This window comes from Doryrhamphus excisus, linkage group LG14, assembly GCF_037039965.1.
Source record: "Doryrhamphus excisus strain RoL-2023G ecotype Guam linkage group LG14, RoL_Dexc_Guam_v1.1, whole genome shotgun sequence".
NCBI classification, from domain to species: Eukaryota; Metazoa; Chordata; class Actinopteri; order Syngnathiformes; family Syngnathidae; genus Doryrhamphus; species Doryrhamphus excisus.
In genome coordinates, this window is record NC_136370.1 from 17,642,502 (window position 1) to 17,665,960 (window position 23,459).

The 23,459-nt window shown below is 37.5% G+C and overlaps 2 protein-coding genes across 3 annotated transcripts in view; one reads left to right on the forward strand and one right to left on the reverse strand.

Annotated features, from left to right (window-relative positions):
- The window catches only part of fsip1 (fibrous sheath interacting protein 1), a 37,934-nt gene extending 21,551 nt beyond the window's left edge, over positions 1 to 16,383 (reverse strand). The window contains exons 1-8 of the mRNA XM_078796108.1: positions 16,050 to 16,383; positions 15,705 to 15,774; positions 14,793 to 14,965; positions 14,645 to 14,726; positions 14,493 to 14,582; positions 13,979 to 14,106; positions 12,563 to 12,676; positions 9,203 to 9,337 (exon numbers count right to left, since the gene is read on the reverse strand). Coding sequence (XP_078652234.1) covers positions 9,203 to 9,337; positions 12,563 to 12,676; positions 13,979 to 14,106; positions 14,493 to 14,582; positions 14,645 to 14,726; positions 14,793 to 14,965; positions 15,705 to 15,759 — 777 coding nt within the window. The 5' untranslated portion in view covers positions 15,760 to 15,774; positions 16,050 to 16,383. The remainder of the gene's footprint in view (positions 1 to 9,202; positions 9,338 to 12,562; positions 12,677 to 13,978; positions 14,107 to 14,492; positions 14,583 to 14,644; positions 14,727 to 14,792; positions 14,966 to 15,704; positions 15,775 to 16,049) is intronic.
- LOC131140537 (sushi domain-containing protein 4-like) overlaps positions 1 to 23,459 on the forward strand; it is a 50,171-nt gene that overhangs the window by 21,890 nt on the left and 4,822 nt on the right. Inside the window, exons 3-8 of one of the 2 annotated variants that reach the window (XM_078796106.1) lie at positions 6,393 to 6,558; positions 16,925 to 17,058; positions 17,318 to 17,512; positions 19,092 to 19,283; positions 20,909 to 21,100; positions 22,311 to 22,502. In XM_078796106.1, the coding sequence (XP_078652232.1) occupies positions 16,947 to 17,058; positions 17,318 to 17,512; positions 19,092 to 19,283; positions 20,909 to 21,100; positions 22,311 to 22,502 (883 nt within the window). In that variant the 5' untranslated portion in view covers positions 6,393 to 6,558; positions 16,925 to 16,946. Of the gene's footprint in view, positions 1 to 6,392; positions 6,559 to 16,171; positions 16,438 to 16,924; positions 17,059 to 17,317; positions 17,513 to 19,091; positions 19,284 to 20,908; positions 21,101 to 22,310; positions 22,503 to 23,459 lie in introns of those variants that run through there. The other variant, XM_058091049.2, reaches the window with a different exon arrangement.

The window sequence follows — 23,459 nt, forward strand, 5'->3', positions numbered from 1 at the left end:
CAAAACACGACTATAGTCACATTTATACTCTTTTTATTTACAACATATTGCGCAACTGCAGGGTCTTGAGACACATGCTAACTCGCAAACTAGAGAGCTAGCGACCTAAACGGTAGCCTTCAAGTTATTTCCTTTAAACTTAAATAGCCAAAAACTTACCACTTCCACACAGATAGGGAGGATAACTATTAACAGTTATTTAACCTTTAACATGAACATTAATCAAACGTAATAATTTTTTCTGGGTACATGATACCATACAGCATCCATATCAAACTTGCGAGGGCCGCATTAACATTAAACTTTCATATCAAGACGGGGGCCTCAAACTAGTGTCCTGCGGGCCACATTTGGCCCGCGGGCCACATGTTTGAGACCCCTGGTATTAGAGGTATTAGACAGTCAGAGTGATCATTTTCAAATAATCTAGCTTTTGTTTGGATATTGAGTGAATGGCGTACAGGTGGTGGACAACACGAGATCTCTGTCATTAAAAGAAGAAAGTGGTCACTCGCTAGCATCCGCATCAGATTTCGAAGTCAACTTTTGGTCCAACATGAATCGGGAGTGTACAGTAAGACCTCATACAGTCTGTACTACGCCTTTCCATGTGTGCTAATATGTCCTAATGACAGAGAAAACATGATTCCCTTTCTGAAGTTGGACCTTCTTAACCTCCAGCAGGCCTCTAATTACGCTCTGATGGGGTGGCTGACACTGTGCCAACATCTTGGTTCATACTAGACCTAACAAGCTGGCTTCACCCAAGCAAAACCTCCACCAAATGCAAAAAAACATCCATGTTCAAGTCCAGTTTCAAGTCAACATAAGACAGATCAAGGTCTTATAAAATTGTCCATAGGTATGAATGTGGTTAGCATGCAGGCCTCACAGCTCGGAGACCCCGGGTTCAATTCCACCCTCGGCCACACTCGGCATGCGTGGGTTTTCTCCGGGTACTCCGGTTTCCTCCCACATTCCAAAAACATGCTAGGTTAATTAGCGACTCCAAATTGTCCATAGGTATGAATGTGAGTGTGAATGGTTGTTTGTCTATATGTGCCCTGTGATTGGCTGGCCACCAGCCCAGGGTGTGCCCCGCCTCTTGCCCGAAGTCAGCTGGGATAGGCTCCAGCATACCCCTGTGACCTTCATGAGAATAAACAGTAGAAAATGAATGAATTCATGAATTTTATTCTAGAGGAGTGGTTTGCATGCAGGCCTCACAGCTCGGAGACCCCGGGTTCAATTCCACCCTCGGCCACACTCGGCATGCGTGGGTTTTCTCCATGTACTCCGGTTTCCTCCCACATTCCAAAAACATGCTAGGTTAATTAGCGACTCCAAATTGTCCATAGGTATGAATGTTAGTGTGTGTGTTCCAACAGTCTCTTTTATTGCAAATGTTCTGAAATCAGAGAGTTATGCCCAGGCCAAGCCACCTCATCCAGCCAGGAGAAGTGGGTTCTATGCTGAGCTTCTCACCTTCTCATCTTGTGATTTTTGCCACTAATAATAATAATAATAATACATTTTATTTGTATAGCGCTTTTCAAACTCAAACTGTTACCCAAAATTGGATTTTAGGATCGATTGCTCAACAAGCTGACACTAGTTGTTATGTCATTAAATGACTAACTTTGAATTGATATTGCCTGACCCATAATTTTGAGTTCTCAAAATAGATGTAAGAGCGAGGACTCAGTGTTCATTTCGAAGTATGAGGTGATCTTTGGCATCAAACCCGAGAACAGGCCATGATTAAACATTTTGGCCTCTGTGGTGCAACAACACAGCCCCTGATGACACTGATTTGTCTTCACCAGACAAAGACTGGTTTCACTTAGGAACACTGACCTGCGCCCGCTTCTACAAAGAAGCTCAGTCAACTCAAAACAAAGCATTTTTATTTTTATGATGACTTTTAAGGATTTACAGCCACCAATGTAGAGGCAATGAATTACCGTGAAAGAGATTTAAGCATCTGCAGCAACCATGTGAGGAACCATCGACTTTTTATGGTGCATGTGTGGCGGGCAACCATCTTTTTCATGGTTTACAAGCAGTTTTACAGGTAGCTACATCTGCAGCCGGAGAATATTTACTGTGTCATTGTCCATGTTGGGAAAAATACTTTAAAAAAGTAGTCAGCGCTAGTAATTAGTTAAGTATTTGAATTAGTACCTCATTATTTTTTTTTATTTTTATTTTTATTTTTATTTTTATTTTTATTTTTATTTTTATTTTTATTTTTATTTTTATTTTTATTTTTATTTTTATTTTTATTTTTATTTTTATTTTTATTTTTATTTTTATTTTTTTATTTTTATATTTTTATTTTTATATTTTTATTTTTATATTTTTATATTTTTATTTTTATATTTTTTTATTTTTATTTTTTTATTTTTTTATTTTTATTTTTATTTTTATTTTTATTTTTATTTTTATTTTTATTTTTATTTTTATTTTTATTTTTATTTTTATTTTTATATTTTTTTATTATTTTTATTTTTATTTTTATTTTTATTTTTATATTTTTATTTTTATATTTTTATTTTTATATTTTTATTTTTATTTTTATTTTTATTTTTATTTTTATTTTTATTTTTATTTTTATTTTTATTTTTATTTTTATTTTTATTTTATTTTTATTTTTATTTTTATTTTTATTTTTATTTTTTTAATTTATTTTCTGCTGCTTATCCTTGCAGGGGTGCTGGAGCCTATCCCAGCTGTCTTGGGCCGAGAGGATGGAATTGAACCCAGGTCTCCTAGCTGTGAGGTCTGCACGTTAACCACTCGACCGCCGTCGTTATCATTATTATTATTATTACTATTATTATTCATTCATTCATTTTCTACCGATTATCCTCGTGGGGGTGCTGGAGCCTATCCCAGCTGTCTTGGGCCGAGAGGATGGAATTGAACCCAGGTCTCCTAGCTGTGAGGTCTGCACGTTAACCACTCGACCGCCGTCGTTATCATTATTATTATTATTACTATTATTATTCATTCATTCATTTTCTACCGCTTATCCTCGCAGGGGTGCTGGAGCCTATCCCAGCTGTCTTGATCCGAGAGGGTGGAATTGAACCCAGGTCTCCTAGCTGTGAGGTCTGCGCGCTAACCACTTGCCCACCGTCGTTATCATTATTATTATTATTATTACTATTATTATTCATTCATTCATTTTCTACCGATTATCCTTGTGGGGGTGCTGGAGCCTATCCCAGCTGTCTTGGACCGAGAGGATGGAATTAAACCCAGGTCTCCTAGCTGTGAGGTCTGCACGTTAACCACTCGACCGCCGTCGTTATCATTATTATTATTATTACTATTATTATTCATTCATTCATTTTCTACCGCTTATCCTCGCAGGGGTGCTGGCGCCTATCCCAGCTGTCTTGGACCGAGAGGGTGGAATTGAACCCAGGTCTCCTAGCTGTGAGGTCTGCGCGCTAACCACTTGCCCACCGTCGTTATCATTATTATTATTATTACTATTATTATTCATTCATTCATTTTCTACCGATTATCCTTGTGGGGGTGCTGGAGCCTATCCCAGCTGTCTTGGACCGAGAGGGTGGAATTGAACCCAGGTCTCCTAGCTATGAGGTCTGCGCGCTAGGAGACCTCGACCACCGTCATTTTTATTTTATTTTTATTTTTATTTTTATTTTTATTTTTATTTTTATTTTTATTTTTATTTTTATTTTTATTTTTATTTTTATTTTTATTTTTATTTTTGAGGTCTGCGCGCTAACCACTCGACCGCCGTCGTTATCATTCATTCATTCATTTTCTACCGCTTATCCTCACGGGGGTGCTGGAGCCTATCCCAGCTGTCTTGGGCCGAAAGCCGGGATACACCCTGGACCGGTCGCCAGCCAATCACAGGGCACATATAGACAAACAACCATTCACACTCACATTCATACCTATGGACAATTTGGAGTCGCTAATTAACCTAGCATGTTTTTGGAATGTGGGAGGAAACCGGAGTACCCGGAGAAAACCCACACATGCACGGGGAGAACATGCAAACTCCACACGGAGATGGCCGAGGGTGGAATTGAACTCTCGTCTCCTAAGCTGTGAGGTCTGAGCGCTAACCACTCGACCACCGTGCCGCCCTACAATGTTGTTATTGTTAAAGTGAAATTGCATCTAAGAACTGCTCCCTGTGATTGGCTGGCCACCAGTCCAGGGTGTACCCCGCCTCTTGCCCGAAGACAGCTGGGATAGGCTCCAGCACCCCCCTTTACCCTTGTGAGGAAAAGCAGTAGAAAATGAATGAATGAATAACATTGTAACATTTTAAGTCTTAATAACTCATAACTGGAAAACAATAATTTTGTTTCATTTTTAATGGCGCCATCACTCAACAACAATAGTCAATGTTTGGTTACGTTTCTCCAGGAGAATACCTGCAATGACCATGTCAGCATTAATGCATAGCAGATGACAGATAGATGGAGACTTTCATGATTCTCTTTTAAATCGTGCAAGATGATTAAAGTGGAGAAAGTAGGTCATTCGAACTGACACATCCAGCTGGCCAGTAATATCACTTTTTTTTTTTTTGCACCAAAGGTTCATTCATAATATATAAAGGAGGGGACTCAAACAAGGGCTGGATTGTCTTAAAACAACCCACTCAAGATGATCTTAATTATGAGCTCTGGTCTGCCGATGCAGCTGTGGGGCTGATTCAGCTGAATCAGGCATTTGACTCGCTTACCTTGACACCGAAATGATCCGGTCTCAGTACGCTACTTCTTGCCGTGTTCATTTAACTTATTTATTTGACGGCATGCAGACAGTTTGGCATCATAGACCACACATTATAGACCTCGTTTCCACGTGACGCCGTAGGATTTCGCAATAAATAAATGAGGCTAGTGAAGGTATTTGCTCAATTTTGCTAGCTAAAGATAAAAACAAACAGTTTCACAAATACAAAGGATACTTTGGATATAAAGGATACACGCACCCACGCACAAAAAAGAGGACTAACGTGACATCTGACAGTTAAGGTGGTCCAGGGAGGGTGCTTTTTGCAGCTGCGCCGTAATAAGACCCGCTTACTTGTAGGCATACAGGGACTGCAGATAAGCCCGGACGTCTGTATTAGGTATTGTTGTCAGGAATAAATAATCTGGTTCTCATTCTGTGATTTGGTTCTTTGAGATTCCTCTTATCTCAGGGGTCTCAAACACGCGGCCCGCGGGCCAAATGTGGCCCGCAAGACACTTAGTTTGAGGCCCCCCGCCTGGATATGAAAGTTTAATGTTAGTGCGGCCCTCGCAAGTTTGATATGGATGCTGTATGGCAGGGGTCTCAAACATGCGGCCCGCGGGCCAAATGTGGCCCGCAGGACACTTAGTTTGAGGCCCCCGCCTTGATAAGAAAGTTTAATGTCAGTGCAGCCCGCGCAAGTTTGATATGGATGCTGTATGGCAGGGGTCTCAAACATGCGGCCCGTGGGTCAAATGTGGCCCGCAGGACACTTAGTTTGAGGCCCCCGCCTTGATATGAAAGTTTAATGTCAGTGCAGCCCGCGCAAGTTTGATATGGATGCTGTATGGTATCATGTACCCAGAAAAAGAAATTATTACGTTTGATTAATGTTCATGTTAAAGGTTAAATAACTTAATAGTTATCCTCCCTATTTGTGTGGAAGTGGTAAGTTTTTGGCTAATTAAGTTTAAAGGAAATAACTTGAAGGCTACCGTTTAGGTCGCTAGCTCTCTAGTTTGCGAGTTAGCATGTGTCTCAAGACCCTGCAGTTGCGCAATATGTTGTAAATAAAAAGAGTATAAATGTGACTATAGTCGTGTTTTGTCATGTCTACAGGGCTCTAATAATGCTTTGTTCATTTTAATCTGAAAAAAATCATTTGTCTACCCACCAACTATATGTGGTTTCTCAAGTTTTTATTATTTGCCGTTTTATTGTTATTATTATATTTATTTATTACTGATTGATTTTCTTTATTCTTGATTTGTTTATTTATTTTTCATCTTATTTTGTGTAGAAAAATAAAAAGTAAGATATTTGAGAACAGTGGAATGTTTTATCAGAGCTTTTCTTGTAGAAAATTGAAACCAAAGCAAAGTTTATTCATTTTTCTGTTTTTAATAAATGCGTTTTTTTTTTTTTTTGGAAAACCTGATGCGGCCCAGTCTCGCCCAGACCCGAGCTCCAGTGGCCCCCAAGTAAATTGAGTTTGAGACCCCTGCCGTATCCTATATTCGAAACCCACTTAGAGTCCTCAGGGGGAGGATTTCTACACTAGTATTCACTTTTCTACATATACCGATATATTCCTGCTTTTTTCATATATGCACAATAGAATTTCAGTAATATTTTATGTCTGTTTTTCTCTTAAGGGGTCCAAAAAGAACGAAGGAAAAAAAAAGATGCCATGTGGCGAAACTACGGTGGGATAACGTCCTGAGATAACCCTCTGAGCTCACGTTTGGGATGATGGCCAACATAAGATCAGTGCCTGGTCATTTGGCGTGAAGCAAGACTTCTGCACTGTTTGATGTGACGGTAATGTAAAGATCAGACTGGAAAATCCAACATATGGTGTTCAGAAGACTGGGTATCTTTTACAAAGCCTAAAGTATTCTACTTTCTCCCGGATAACAATGATTTTCACTATTTATCAACGCCACCCGACGAAACACGTATTTCAGAATTTCAGTTGTTTGTTTTGATCACTACCCCAAAAATACGAGTTTTGCCTTACACTCGCAAACGCACAAGACCTCAACATACTTAGGGCAAGATCTCATCCCCGACCAGGAGTACAGGGTACACCCTGGACTGGTGGCCAGCCAATCACAGGGCACATATAGACAAACAACCATTCACACTCACATTCATACCTATGGACAATTTGGAGTCGCTAATTAACCTGGGAGGAAACCGGAGAAAACCCACGCATGCACGGGGAGAACATGCAAACTCCACACAGAGATGCCTGAGAGTGGAATTGAACTCAGGTCTACTAGTTGTGAGCCTTGCACGCTAACCACTAGATCGCCGTGCAGCCCTTAAATATTACTTCATTAATTTTCTACCGCTTATCCTAACGAGGGTTGCGGGGGCTGCTGGAGCCTATCCCAGCTGTTTTTGGGCGAGAGGCGGGGTACACCCTGGACTGGTGGCCAGCCAATCACAGGGCACATATAGACAAACAACCATTCACACTCACATTCATACCTATGGACAATTTGGAGTCGCTAATTAACCTAGCATGTTTTTTGGAATGTGGGGAACATGCAAACTCCCCACAGAGATGCCCGAGAGTGGAATTGAACTCGGGTCTACTAGTTGTGAGCCCTGCACGCTAACCACTCGACCACCGTGCAGCCTAGCATGACCACATTGTGTGAAAAAACCAGAAACCCAATCCTGCATCCAACTGACTGTAGTTCAACTCCCATTGGAAATGGGTCCGACTTACCGTGACTTAACGCGAACCAAAGTCTTGACACCATACAGCATACTTACTGGTAGCTATTGACTCCTGACACAGAGAAGCTAGTGTAGAATTTAACTCTACCGCCGATGTAACGCACTTCCATCACTTTATCAACAAGCCCACTTAACCCAGATTTCCCGAGTACTCCCCACAGAGTTCCTCGAGGAACAGAGTCAAATGTCTGCTCCGATCTACTTAGGAGTCTCTGACCTCAGACGACTTCTTGTCTTTCAGGGGCCTTGCTTTGCCAAATGTACTACAGCTGCTCAGGATTATTTTATAAGGTCGTGTTTGGCTTATTGGAGGCATGTTTTTAGAAAACCATGCTGAAAAAGTCACGGCAGTGTATTACAGGCTGCAGATACTATATCATATGCCGGATGTCTATTTGCTATATCCTGTTGATTCCATGAATCTTAGGCCCATCTATCTACAGGGGGGGGACTTGCTTATTTGGTATCAATTTCTCAGACGGTGAAAAGCAAACGATGCTTAAAATGTGTGCCATTTATGTTGAACTAAATATGGAAAACCTACGTAAGCATTTGTTCATAATTAGAACATCAAAAACTGCAGTTTTTCCTATTCAGTCATTATTATTATTATTATTATTATTATTATTATTATTATTATTATTATTATTATTATTATTATTATTATTATTATTATTATTATTATTATTATTATTATTATTTTATTATTATTTAATTATTATTTTATTATTATTTTATTATTATTTAATAATTTAGGCAATGGAATACATACAATTTCCTTAAATGTGTATAATAATAATAATAAAGATAATAATAATAATATGATTATTTATTTATTATTCGTAATACTAATAATTATTATTATTATTATAATGAATTAAAATAATAATAATAATAATAATAATAATTTTATTATTAGTAGTAGTATTATTATTTATTATTAATAGTATTATTATACACATTTAAGGAAATTGTATACAATACATACAATTTCCTTAAATGTGTAAAATAATAATATTATTATTATTATTATTATTAGTAGTAGTAGTAGTAGTAGTATTATACACATTTAAGGAAATTGTATGTGTTCCTGTATGTAATAATAATAATAACTATTATTATTATACACATTTAAGGAAATTGTATGTATTCCTGTATGTAATAATATTATTATTATTATCATTATTATTATTTTATAATTAATAATAATTAGTATTATTATATCATTATATTAAATAATATTAACAACAAATAAATAAATTCAATAAATAAATAATGTATTATTATTATTATTATTATTATTATTATTATTATTATTATTATTATTATTATTATTATTATTAATTGTAATATGAAGTGTAAATATAGTGCCTGCGCCTTTAAGAAGCTAGTGTCAGTTGATTGCTGAGTGCTAGCGGCGGGTCAGCAGTGTAGAGAGTAGCCGACAGCAGCTCCTGTGTCAATGTTCTCTGCATGTGTTTTGCTGCTTGTTCATACTAAGTGATTTCACTGCATTATGAGTCCATTCTTAAACTGGTAATTCAAGTGTAAATGTGACTATAGGGGTGCTAGTTTATCTCTATGTGACTCTAATAATGGTAAAAAAAAAAACATATTTAGAAGGTAATAAACAGTTTTTTTAACACTCAAACAAGTCACAACTGTATATATATTCAGCGACTCTGCTGTTGTAGTACAACTATACGTACTGTACCTCATTGAAGGAGTTTTGCAGTGAAGGGAGTTGGAAAACACGGAGTTCAGCGTCAATGGCATTGAGTCGCTCCAGGTCGGCGTTAGCCTGGACGTAACCCTGGCTCGTCGACGCCGGCAAGGCCCACATGTTGTCCTGGAAGACGTGCATCAGTTAAATAAGTCATAGACCACCCAAATAAAATGTCCTAATCTGGCGATAAGACCTAAACTTGGATCTCAGCTCAACACAACAGTTTTATCTGAACAGTTAGGTCACATAGACTGACTATAAAACTAAAAACTGTCACTTTCCATAAAATACATCGAGAGTGGTATAGACGTCCACTAGAAGAAATAAGCGCCACGCCTCAGTATGCCCCCATGTTTCGCATTTGACATCTTCGCCACAAAGCTGAAAATTATTAAGTATTTTTTCTTGCATCTTCTTTTTTTTGGGGGTCGGGGGGGGGTTGCCACAGGGGAATCATATTTCTAACCAGTCTGATTTGCTTAGCTTGTTTTTTTTACACTTGATGCCCTTGATGATGCAACTCTCCCATTTAGTATCCATGCGATAATAATAATAATTAGTAGTAGTAGTAGTAGTATTACTTATATTAACTTATTAAATGTGTATAATAATACTACTAATAATTAATTATTATTAGTAGTAGTAGTATTATTACTTATATTAACTTATTAAATGTGTATAATAATACTAATAATAATTATTATTATTATCATTATTATTATTATTATTATTATTATTATTATTATTATACACATTTAAAGAAATTATTACATTATTATTTTTATTAAATGTGTATAATAATACTACTACTAAGGATGCTGGAGCCTTTCCCAGCTGTCTTCGGGCGAGAGGCAGGGTACACCCTGGACTGGTGGCCAGCCAATCACAGGGCACATATAGACAAACAACCATTCACACTCACATTCATACCTATGGACAATTTGGAGTCGCTAATTAACCTAGCATGTTTTTGGAATGTGGGAGGAAACCGGAGAAAACCCACGCATGCACGGGAAGAACATGCAAACTCCACACAGAGATGGCCGAGGGTGGAATTGAACTCGGGTCTTCTAGCTGTGAGGCCTGTGTGAAAACCACTCGCCCACAGTGCAGCCTGTTTCATCCATTATTATTCATTCATTTTCTACTGGAGCCTATCCCAGTTGTCTTCAGGCGAGAGGCGGGGTACACCCTGGACTGGTGGCCAGCCAATCACAGGGCACATATAGACAAACAACCATTCACACTCACATTCATACCTATGGACAATTTGGAGTCGCTAATTAACCTAGCATGTTTTTGGAATGTGGGAGGAAACCGGAGTACCCGGAGAAAACCCACACATGTTCTCCCCGAACATGCAAACTCCACACAGAGATGGCCGAGGGTGGAATTGAACCCTGGTCTCCTAGCTGTGAGGTCTGTGCGCTAACCACTTGGTCGCCATGCAGCCTTGATATTTATTATTAGTCATTCATTCATTTTCTACCGCTTATCCTCACAAGGGTCGCAGGTGTGCTGGAGCCTATCCCAGCTGTCTTCTCCCTAGACTGGTGGCCAGCCAATCACAGGGCACATATAGACAAACAACCATTCACACTCACATTCATACCTATGGACAATTTGGAGTCACAAATTGAACCCTGGTCTCCTAGACGGTCCAGACGGTCCCGGGTCTCAGGCTCTAAAAATTCCGGTTATAAAAGGCTCAGGTTATAAAAATTGATGTAAGATTCCGGCTTGGCAGTTTCATGGGCAGAATCATAGTGAAAATGTGAAGATGAAAAGAATCGCTAACGTGGCGTTTTGTGTCAACTGCATCTGGTTCATCTATGCGGCTTTTGGGGGGAGTGAAGATGGTCTGCCTGGAGGCCATCTCAGTAGCTTGGCAGACTTTAAAATATCCGGGGGTCGGGGGGGGGGGGGGGCTGTGATCCTGACCATGATAACGGACCTGGCTGGTTCATGTATGAGAGCGACTGTTCAACACTGGAAACGACGCTTTCCTCATAAAATATAAAAATATCTCTAGAAATTGAAAATGTCCATAGCAGATGTTGTGAAATGGAATCTCCGCCCGTTCAAACTACGCATCCAAAAATCTCCAGACAGGAGAGACCTTGCAAATGTCATATGTTGCCTGTTAATATAATTACACATTAAGTTAATATGTACGTACACATTTAATACGTTAGTAGTAATAATTATTATTATTATCATTATTATTATACATATTTAAGGAAATTGCATGTATTGTATGTATTATTATGTAATAATAATAATAATAATCATTATTATTATTATTATTATTATACACATTTAAGGAAATTGCATGTATTCCTGCATGTAATAATAATAATAATAATAAATAATATTATTATTATTGTTTTATTATTACTATACACATTTAAGGAAATTGTATGTATTGTATGTATTATTAGGTAATAATAATAATTATTATTATCATTATTATTACAATTTTATAATTACTTTTATATTATTATAATTAAATAATAATTATTATTGTTATAATTATATAATGATTATATTATATAATAATAATAATAATAATAATTATTATTATTATTATTATTATTATTATTATTATTATTATTATTATTATTATTATTAATAATAATAATTATAATTATAATTATAATTATTATACACATTTAAGGAAATTGCATGTATTCCTGCATGTAATAATAATAATAATAATAATAATATTATCGTTATTATTATTATATGTATTGTATGTATTATGTAATAATATATAATTACTTATATTATTACAATTACATAATAATAATTATTATTATTAGTATTATTATACACATTTAAGGAAATTGCATGTATTCCTGCATGTAATAATAATAATAATAATAATTAATATTATTATTATCGTTATTATTATTATTATACACATTTAAGGATTGTATGTAATTGTATGTATTGTATGTATTATTATGTAATAATTATTATTATTATCATTATGATTAAAATGTTATAATTCTTTTTATATTATTATAATTATACAATAATAATTACTATTATTATTCTAATTATATAATAATAATTATTATAATTATTATAATTATATTATAATAATTATTATAATTATAATAATTATTATTATTATTATTTATTATTATTATTATTATACACATTTAAGGAATATGTATGTATTCCATGGCCTAAATGAATTACTTTCAAGCATAAAAATGGCTAAATGAAGAAAAATACAAATACAAGGCACTCATAAGATGTGATATGAAGTGTAATATAATGCCTGCGCCTTTAAGAAGCAAATGTCATATGTTGCCTGTTAGTGTTCTCATGACAGCCTACCTCGTTGTCTGCATCACCGTCCTCTTCCTCTTCATCTATGTCTCGCAGGAGCTCGGCCAGGCGCTCTTCCTCTGCCTGTGTCAACAGCACTTGGCCCCCTTTGCCACTTGCTAGCTAGTGAAGCACACAACATTTAGAGAGACAAAGATGTTGACATCTGGTAAGTTCAAAACATCAAAAATGAACAGGAACATACGGTATGTAATATTCATATGCCCGCTGGTACTTCACATATCTTGACATTTCAATACTGTTTGAAAATTGACTAAAATTATGACTATGGTACTAACATCTATGGTACTAATATAGTTCTACCATATCTTACTTATTGTGTGGAAATATGGGCTAATAACTATAAAAGCAATCTTCACTCGCTAAATGTACTGCAAAGAAAAGGTCAGTAAGGATAATTCATAATGGCGCCTATAGAGAACATATTAACTCCTTATTTCTAAAATCACAAATATATTATTAGGAAAGCAGGAAGTGAACAAATGTAACAGTTACTGATTGTAAAAGTACCAGATGGAGGGGTAGGATTTAATAAGCTTTGCTTCTTCCTACTCCTTTTGGACATGTGGAACTGTGAACTGATTATGTGATGCACTCAATTGTAATCTGATGCATTTTCAAATGAAATAAAACCATTAAAAAAAATTAAAAATTAAACACATTTTTTTTATTAAAAAATAAAATTAAATAAAATTAAATTATATTAGGAAAGCAGGAAGTGAACAAATGTAACAGTTACTGATTGTAAAAGTACCAGATGGACGGGTAGGATTTAATAAGCTTTGCTTCTTCCTACTCCTTTTGGACATGTGGAACTGTGAACTGATTATGTGATGCATTCAATTGTAATCTGATGCATGTTCAAATGAAATTAAACCATTAAATAAATAAAATTAGGGAAAGCAGGAAGTGAACAAATGTAACAGTTACTGATTGTAACGCTAAAAAGTACCAAATGGATGTTATTAAAAAAAAAAAAAAAGTGTGATGACCATACCAGGGCTGCACGGTGGGCGAGCGGTTAGCACGCTGGCCTCACAGCTCGGAGGCCCGAGTTCAATCCCACCCTGTGTGAAGTTTGCTTGTGCGTGTTTACTCCGGTTTCCTCCCACATTCCAAAAACATGCTAGATTAATTGGTAGATTAATTGTCTATATGTGCTGTGATAGGCTCCAGCACCCCCCCCACTCGTATTAATAGTTAATAATGTCCATCTCTTCATTGACATAAAATCCCAACCCCATCCCATTCCATTCACTTTAACAGTGGTACCCTTGTGGGCCTGCAATGTGTTTTTCTCCTCAACCAGAGTGAAGACTGGGAAAACAAATAGTGAGGAGACTCGCTCCCGGTCATGCCATGACTCTCATAACTGCATTTGCCCTCACGTGAACTTTGACATACCTCAATGTTCCTCTTGACAAAGTTCTTCTGTTTTTTCTTGCCATTGGCGTCTTCGCTGTGGCTCTCTTCGGCTGTCTCCTCGCACACTGACTCCGACGCTTCGCTCCAGTTGTCTGATACCTCGTCACCTGTCAAGAAATAACTTAAAATTAACTTAACTTCATAATAACTTATGTATAAAATATTAAGAAAATACACAACGACTGCTTGAATATGTAGGCCATATAGGGAGTTTACAGAGCTTATGGCGCCATCTAGTGCACATTTGTATGCTTACATGACAGCTTCTACTAACGCAATTGTAGGCCATAGGGAGTTTACTGAGATTATGGCGCCATCTAGTGCACATTTGTATGATTACATGGCAGCTTCTACCAACGCAATTGTAGGCCATAGGGAGTTTATGAGATTATGGCGCCATCTAGTGCACATTTGTATGCTTACACGGCAGCTTCTACCAACAACAGCAAGTAATGATAATAATGTTGGTCCAGGATATTTACTATGTACTCACTTTCAAGTAAGCGTTGCAGTCTTCTGTCTAGTTCAAAGTCACTTAACTGAGTTTGAAACACCGTCACAAAGTCGTCCCTCACTGGGGGCCCTTTAGGAAATAACATTATACATTAATCATAAGACTTTATCAATTTTTATTCCGTGGCTTACCAACGGGTGCTTCCAAAGCCATAAACAGCCTTGCGTTCATCGCTTCATGGCTACTTTCAGAGCAGCCTCCTTCAAAAGTTTCCTTGAACAAAATATACACATTTAAAGTGACAGGCATCAAGAAAACAACAAATGTTACTGTTCTTACCTTTAGCTCTTGCCACAGCTGTGCTTGGAGTGTTTTCCTTTGATTTTTGGCTTTTTTTAGTCTACACATGCATGTAGACAGTACTTCATCAAGTCTTCTCATTTCCTCAATGGCCTTCTGGAGCTCAGGGTCTTGCTTTTCTTCATCAGTGGCATTTATATCAAACCGGCCCTCTGTCAAAATGTAGTCATATATTGTATTTTTGTGTTGTGTAATACTGCACTACATGAAACTAACCTATGTTTATATTCGAAGAAGATTCAGCTGATTCAGGTCTGGAAGTCATTTCCATGATGGTGCGTTCAATCTGTGACAAAAAGTCCGAAAAAGCGTTCATCAACTTAAAAAGCCAGCGATACTTACGAAAACAAAGCTTATATATTAAAGAGTATCATTCATAAATACACAAGTGACTACTGTTCATTTAATGTCTATGTGACGGTATACGTACGTATGGTTTGTATTCCATGAAAGCATGTTTTTCGACGTAAAAGTCATCATTTCATGTTTTCATGCAAGTGTGATATAATGCTGTTTAGCTATGGATACACACAGAAACATTATATAAATTTTATTAACATACCGCATTGTTTCGATGTCCAACGAAAAATGTTCGCCTTCTGTATGTTTTATTTTGTTACGATACTAACGTCTAATATTGTGTATTTGTCCTTTCCGCATTATGTTTGGTTGCTATAGACCAAATGTCCCGGATGTTGTAACTACGGAAGTATGCGTTTTGTTACTATGGAGCAAGATATGGAGGCGGTGCTGTCTCAAACCGTCAGTGCATCCCATCAGGCTAGCTAGCTAGCGTAACAGGTTAGCTCTTAGGTAGCTAGCCGCATTTAGTCTTATGTAGTCAGATATTGTATTTTTGTGTTGTGTAATACTGCACTACATGAAACTAACCTATGTTTATATTCGAAGAAGATCCAGCTGATTCAGGTCTGGAAGTCATTTCCATGATGGTGCGTTCAATCTGTGACAAAAAGTCCGAAAAAGTGTTCATCAACTTAAAAAGCCAGCGATACTTACGAAAACAAAGCTTATATATTAAAGAGTATCATTCATAAATACACAAGTGACTACTGTTCATTTAATGTCTATGTGACGGTATACGTACGTATGGTTTGTATTCCATGAAAGCATGTTTTTCGACGTAAAAGTCATCATTTCATGTTTTCATGCAAGTGTGATATAATGCTGTTTAGCTATGGATACACACAGAAACATTATATAATTTTATTAACATACCGCATTGTTTCGATGTCCAACGAAAAATGTTCGCCTTCTGTATGTTTTATTTTGTTACGATACTAACGTCTAACATTGTGTATTTGTCCTTTCCGCATTATGTTTGGTTGCTATAGACGCCAAATGTCCCGGATGTTGTAACTACGGAAGTATGCGTTTTGTTACTATGGAGCAAGATATGGAGGCGGTGCTGTCTCAAACCGTCAGTGCATCCCATCAGGCTAGCTAGCTAGCGTAGCAGGTAGCAGGTTAGCTGTTAGGTAGCTAGTTCGGCTAGCCGCATTTAGTCTTAGTTTTTCTTAAATATACAAATAAGTCCAGTATAGTATTATTAAATGTCAACATTGTGATAAAACGAGGGTGGAGAATCCAAGGCTTTTTTTCACAGGTGGGTACCGGAATATAATATTATCTTTTATTAAGCATTACGTAGCTTCTCAACGCCAGGTAGCTATAAAACATAATTTGGTATTATGACATTTACACCTTACAGCACACTTAAAATGAACATATATTCACCGCTGCAGACTTAATTCTAAAAAAATTATTATGTCGAATGTTAATTTAAATCCCGTTCCGGAAATATGTGATTTAACCATTAATAAACACACTAAATGCATCGTATTTGGAAGAGGTCTTTATAAAGAAGTGTGCTTTGTTTGTGTTGGCAGGCGTCGTATTAATTTGACCATATGAATTAATTAGGCCTATGTTTGTAATAACGCTGGATACTGCATTTGTCCCTGTCCCATTATAGCGTCATTTCCCTGGTCCCTTTCCAGCTCATGCAGAGTACCTGCAGTTGGTGGTCCAAGCTATGGATTTATGTTCTATATGACACAGTCTTGTCCATTCATATTCATAAATCATTTCAGGGTGTGTTGACCGTAGGAGAAAATGAGCAATGGAAAGACGGAGGCAACATCAGAAGTCCGTCGGGGCCACCCTTGTCAATGGTCAATCTGCTTGTTGCTGGCACTGACAGTGGTAACCTCTGGGCAAGGTTTAGGTAAGAGGGTTTTGGATGAGTGAATATAAAACCTAAACGCAGCACCCGAGACTAGCGGTAAACTTGATTGTTTTTACCGACTAGGGTACACATGAGCCTCTGTCTCAAAGAAACTAAAAAAAAAAGTAGATCAAATCTATTTGTGGCAGTCCAAATGTATCTGTGGCGGGCACAATTCCTTCAAAGAATGCGTTGCAAGATTCTGTATAATATTAACTCAATTTACTAACTCAATTAACTCAAGTTTTTTTGTTGACAGTATGCCAGCCTCCACACGCACCAAAAAACGGAGGCTACAACTGCCACCCCTCCCCATGTCGGAGACTTTCTCACGGCACTGTGATAGAATTCTACTGCGATGAAGGCTACATCCTGAAGGGAGACTACAAATTTCTTACCTGTCAATATGGGGAGTGGGACAGCCCTGTTCAGATCAGCTGTGTCAAAGAACAAGGTGTTTGAATTTGTATATTTAAATTAGTCAATAATATCGCAAAAGTGAGTACACTCCTCTGTAATATGTTTACTGCCCTCTGAAAATGAGGCAACATATAGCAATTATTGTCTAAATATTTGTGTTCATATTTACACAATTATGGCTGTGTGTTGAGTCATTTTCATTGGATAGTAACCCTATATTTTGTTTCCGGGTACTCCGGTTTCCGTCCCACATTCCAAAAACATGCTAGGTTAATTGGCGACTCCAAATTGTCCATAGGTATGAATGTGAGTGTGAATGGTTGTTTGTCTATATGTGCCCTGTGATTGGCTGGCCACCAGTCCAGGGTGTACCCCGTTTCTTGCCTGAAGACAGCTGTGATAGGCTCCAGCACCCCCTGCGACCCTCGTGAGGAAAAGTGGTAGAAAATGAATGAATGAATGGCTGTGTGTTGAGTCATTTTCATTGGATAGTAACCCTATATTTTTTTTCCGGGTACTCCGGGTTTCGTCCCACATTCCAAAAACATGCTAGGTTAATTGGCGACTCCAAATTGTCCATAGGTATGAATGTGAGTGTGAATGGTTGTTTGTCTATATGTGCCCTGTGATTGGCTGGCCACCACTCCAGGGTGTACCCCGTCTCTTGCCTGAAGACAGCTGGGATAGGCTCCAGCACCCCCGCGACCCTCGTGAGGAAAAGCGATACAAAATTAATGAATGAATGCTCTTACTATCCATCTACAAATTGATTTTCTATGCCGCATGTCGTCACTAAAGTTGTGGGTATGCTGGAGCCTATCCCAGCGATCTTTGGGACAAGAAGCGGGATACACCCCGGACTAGTTGCTCTTCCTAAGAATGAATAAAATTCATTCATTTTCTACCGCTTTTTCCTCACGAGGGTCGCGGCGGGTGCTGGAGCCTATCCCAGCTGTCTTCGGACGAGAGGCGGGGTACACCCTGGACTGGTGGCCAGCCAATCACAGGGCACATATAGACAAACAACCATTCACACTCACATTCATACCTATGGACAATTTGGAGTCGCTAATTAACCTAGCATGTTTTTTGGAATGTGCGAGGGAAACCGGAGTACCCGGAAAAAAAATATAGGGTTACTATCCATTGAAAATGACTCAACACACAGCCATGATTATGGTAGGAAACCGGAGTACCCGGAAAAAAAAACCCACGCATGCACTGGGAGAACATGCAAACTCCACACAGAGATGGCCGATGGTGGAATTGAACATGGTCTCCTAGCTGTGAGGTCTGCGCGCTAACCACTTGTCCACCGTGCCGCCATGAATAAAATTGTTACTGAAATTTAAGGCGTATACTCACTTCTGTGATGTACTGTACTTTTATCCTACCTTGTACACAAATATTGAAATTGAAAAACACAAATAGAAATTGTTTCCCATGGAATTAATTTGTCGGCATAGTTATTGATGGTGTGCCACAGTAAATTACCGTCATGAGTTATTTCAAATGAAAACAGCCGTGTCCTAGACTGAAAATGTTTATTGCCTTAATTCAAGTGAAAACAGAGCTTTCCCAGAATTTCTTCTTATTTTTGGTCTTCCTCGCAGGCTGCGTGAGGCCGTACATGGTTGAAAACAGCTGGGTAAACCACACAGAAACCAACAGGGGCTTTTTCCCTGTAGGCACAGTACTGCAGTACAGCTGTGACCCTGGTTATACGCCAGATGGACCCAACATTCTCACCTGCATCTCGCCAGGACGCTGGTCCTCAGAACCTCCTCACTGCACACAGAGCGATGGTATGATACTGAAATACTCGGTCAGTCACGTTCATGGCTGGTGAGGCGCTGTTGTTGTTATTATTACATGTTGATCATTAAATCCTCCATCTTTGCAGTCAAATTCATTCAGTAGAGTATAAAAATATACTGAATGCATTTGATATTTTAAAAAAAAAACAGCTGACGTATACTGAAAGTGCCTCCTGCATGACATTTCTATGTACTGTATTTTCTGGACTAAAAATCGCTCTGGAGTATAAGTCACACAAGGCCAAAAATGCATAATTAGGTAGAAAAAAACATACATAAGTTGCATTTTTGTAGGTAATTTATTTAACAAACTACTTGACCAAAACAGACATTACGTCATCTTGGAAGGCAAGTTCTAACATTAATAAAATAATATAGAACAGGCTGAATAGGTGTAAGATATGCTAACATAATGGTTATTCAGCTACACAAAAAATAAACATGAACAGAAAAGGTGTCCACTGTTTATGTAACATAAACAGTTTTTTTTCATTTATGGTAATGGTAATGGTTTAATTTCATTAGAACATGCATCAGATTACAATTGAATGCATCACATAATCAGTTCACAGTTCCACATGTCCAAAAGGAGTAGGAAGAAGCAACGCTTATTAAATCCTACCCCTCCGTCTGGTACTTTTAGAATCAGTAACTGTTACATTTGTTCACTTCCTGCTTTCCTAATATAATTTAAGTTTTTTTTTATTTTATTTTTTTAAATTTAATTTAAAAATATTTTCATTCATTCATTTTCTACCACTTTTTTTGTTTTAAATTTTTATTTATTATTTTTTTAATGTTTTTTTTCATTTGAACATGCATCAGATTACAATTGAATGCATCACATAATCAGTTCACAGTTCCACATGTCCAAAAGGAGTAGGAAGAAGCAACGCTTATTAAATCCTACCCCTCCGTCTGGTACTTTTAGAATCAGTAACTGTTACATTTGTACACTTCCTGCTTTCCTAATATAATTTAAGTTTTTTTTAATTTTTTTTTTAATTCAATTAAAAAATATTTTCATTCATTCATTCATTTTCTACCGCTTTTTTTGTTTTAAATTTTGATTTATTATTATTTTTTTAATGTTTTTTTTTTCATTTGAACATGCATCAGATTACAATTGAATGCATCACATAATCAGTTCACAGTTCCACATGTCCAAAAGGAGTAGGAAGAAGCAACGCTTATTAAATCCTACCCCTCCGTCTGGTACTTTTAGAATCAGTAACTGTTACATTTGTTCACTTCCTGCTTTCCATAATACAGTTTTTTTTTTTTAAATAATGCACCTCGTACTGAAGTACGGTGATAGGAGGTGATATGAGCATCCCAATGACATAATGGGTACCATAGTAAGTGTCAATATAGTGATATATATATATAGCACATCATTACTGGTTCATCCTTGTATTTAGCAAACATCAACTGCTTGTATTGTTTCTTGAATTGGCTCATCGTTGTGCATTGTCGCATTTATAAGTCGCTCTGGAGTATAAGTCGCAGGAACAGCCAACCTATGGAAAAAAAAGTGTGACTTATAGTCTGGAAAATACGGTACTTTACTGTCTGATTAGGAAGATTTAAGATTTGTCTGTTTTCTCCACCAGCTTGTCTGCCCCTGTCCGAACCCGAGAACGGGGGTTACACCTGCCACCCATCCCCCTGCCGAATGTTTTCCCACGGCACTGTCGTTGAGTTCTTCTGTCACACGGGCTTCATTCTCAAGGGGAAATACAACTACCTGACCTGTCAGTATGGACAGTGGGATGGACCCATGCAGATAAGCTGTGTCAAACAAGGTATGTCACGCTTAAAAAAAAAAAACGCCATTCCCGAGAATAATCATCCTTAAAGCTGGTGCAGTTTAGGGTATTCTATTAATATTTGTCTTATGATAGTTATATTACAATAATGTTTACTCAATTTTTAGGTCAGGATTTCTGGAAATTATTTTTTACTGAAAATACTTTTTAAAATAGTGTTTGGTTTGCATTTCATAAAAGTGGATTTAATTTGAGATTTTAGTGAGTTTAATTATTTTTGGAGGGTAATGTGTTTTACATCAGTTCTGCAAACGATATGTACTTTTTCGTTCATTTTTTACCGCTTATGCTCACAGGGGTTGCTGGAGCCTATTCCAGCTGTCTTCAGGCGAGAGGCGGGGTACACCCTGTACTGGTGGCCAGCCAATCACAGGGCACATATAGACAAACAACCATTCACACTCACATTCATACCTATGGACAATTTGGAGTCGCTAATTAACCTAGCATGTTTTTGGAATGTGGGAGGAAACCGGAGTACCCGGAAAAAAACCCCACGCATGCACGGGGAGAACATGCAAACTCCACACAGAGATGGCCCAGGGTTGAATTGAACTCGAGTTTCGCAGCTGTGCTCACCACTCGTCCACCGTGCAGCCGCTTGGTTGTACTACATTCATTCAGTCATTCATTTTCAACTGCTTTTCCTCACGAGGGTCGCGTAGGGTGCTGGAACCTATCCCAGCTGTCATGGGGCGAGAGGCGGGGTACACCCTGGACTGGTGGCCAGCCAATCACAGGGCACATATAGACAAACAACCATTCACACTCACATTCATACCTATGGACAATTTGGAGTCGCTAATTAACCTAGCATGTTTTTGGAATGTGGGAGGAAACCGGAGTACCCGAAAAAAAAAAACATGCATGCACGGGGAGAACATGCAAACTCCACACAAAGATGGCCGAGGGTGGAATTGAACCTAGGTCTCCTAGCTGTGAGGTCTGCGCGCTAACCACTCGTCCACTGTGCAGCCTACAGACATTTTAAAACTGTCCAATTGAATTTGGAGCATAGCATTAGACTATCCCTTTTAAAGCAATAAAGTGACAGGAAAATGTTGAATATTCCAATTACGGTAATCACATCTCTAATAAATTCCCTCCAATTACTTAAAGAATGATCCAGGGTGTAAAGTTAGCAGCATAGAAAGCTTATGCTTACGGAAAAACTGATTCTTTTAAGGTTGTACAAGACCCTTCATGGAGCAGCATGTATCCTACAATCTAATGGACACCAACATCAGCGCCTTCCCTGTGGGCACCGTGCTGAAGTATCGCTGTGACCAGGGCTACCAACCAGACGGACCCACCGTCATCAGCTGCACTGGCTTTGGGCACTGGTCTTCGGAACCCCCTCGTTGTTTACACACTGACGGTAAAGGCGGACACATTTTCTGTTGTTTTGGGGTTAAAAAAAAAAATGCATCGATTTAAAAAAAAAAAAAAAAAAAAAATTTGGACAGCAATGTTATGCCAAATCAGCTTGGCCGGCGTTGATGTGACGCTGTGGAAATGCTGCTTCTGATTATTAAATTTCTATATTTAGACTTTATTAGATTGGATTTTATATTGTATTGCTTTTTTTTAATATGCTGCGGGGGTCTGACTTAATTCAATTCTCCAAGTATGTTTTAGAACAGGGGTCTCAAACTCAATTTACTTGGGGGCCACTGGAGCTAGGGTCTGGGTGAGACTGGGTCGCATCAGGTTTTCCAAAAAAAAACAAAAAAAAAACAAAAAAACGCATTTATTAAAAATTAATAAACTTTGCTTTGGTTTCGATTTTCTACAAGAAAAGCTCTGATAAAACATTCCACTGTTCTCAAATATCTTACTTTTTATTTTTCTACACAAAATAAGATGAAAAATAAATAAACAAATCAAGAATAAAGAAAATCAATCAATCAGTAATAAATAAATATAATAATAATAATAATAAAACAGCAAATAATAAAAAGTTAAGAAACCACATATAGTTGGTGGGTAGACAAATTATTTTTTTCACATTAAAATGAACAAAGCATTATTAGAGCCCTGTAGACATGACAAAACACGACTATAGTCACATTTATACTCTTTTTATTTACAACATATTGCGCAACTGCAGGGTCTTGAGACACATGCTAACTCGCAAACTAGAGAGCTAGCGACCTAAACGGTAGCCTTCAAGTTATTTCCTTTAAACTTAAATAGCCAAAAACTTACCACTTCCACACGGACAGGGAGGATAACTATTAACAGTTATTTAACCTTTAACATGAACATTAATCAAACGTAATAATTTTTTCTGGGTACATGATACCATACAGCATCCATATCAAACTTGCGCGGG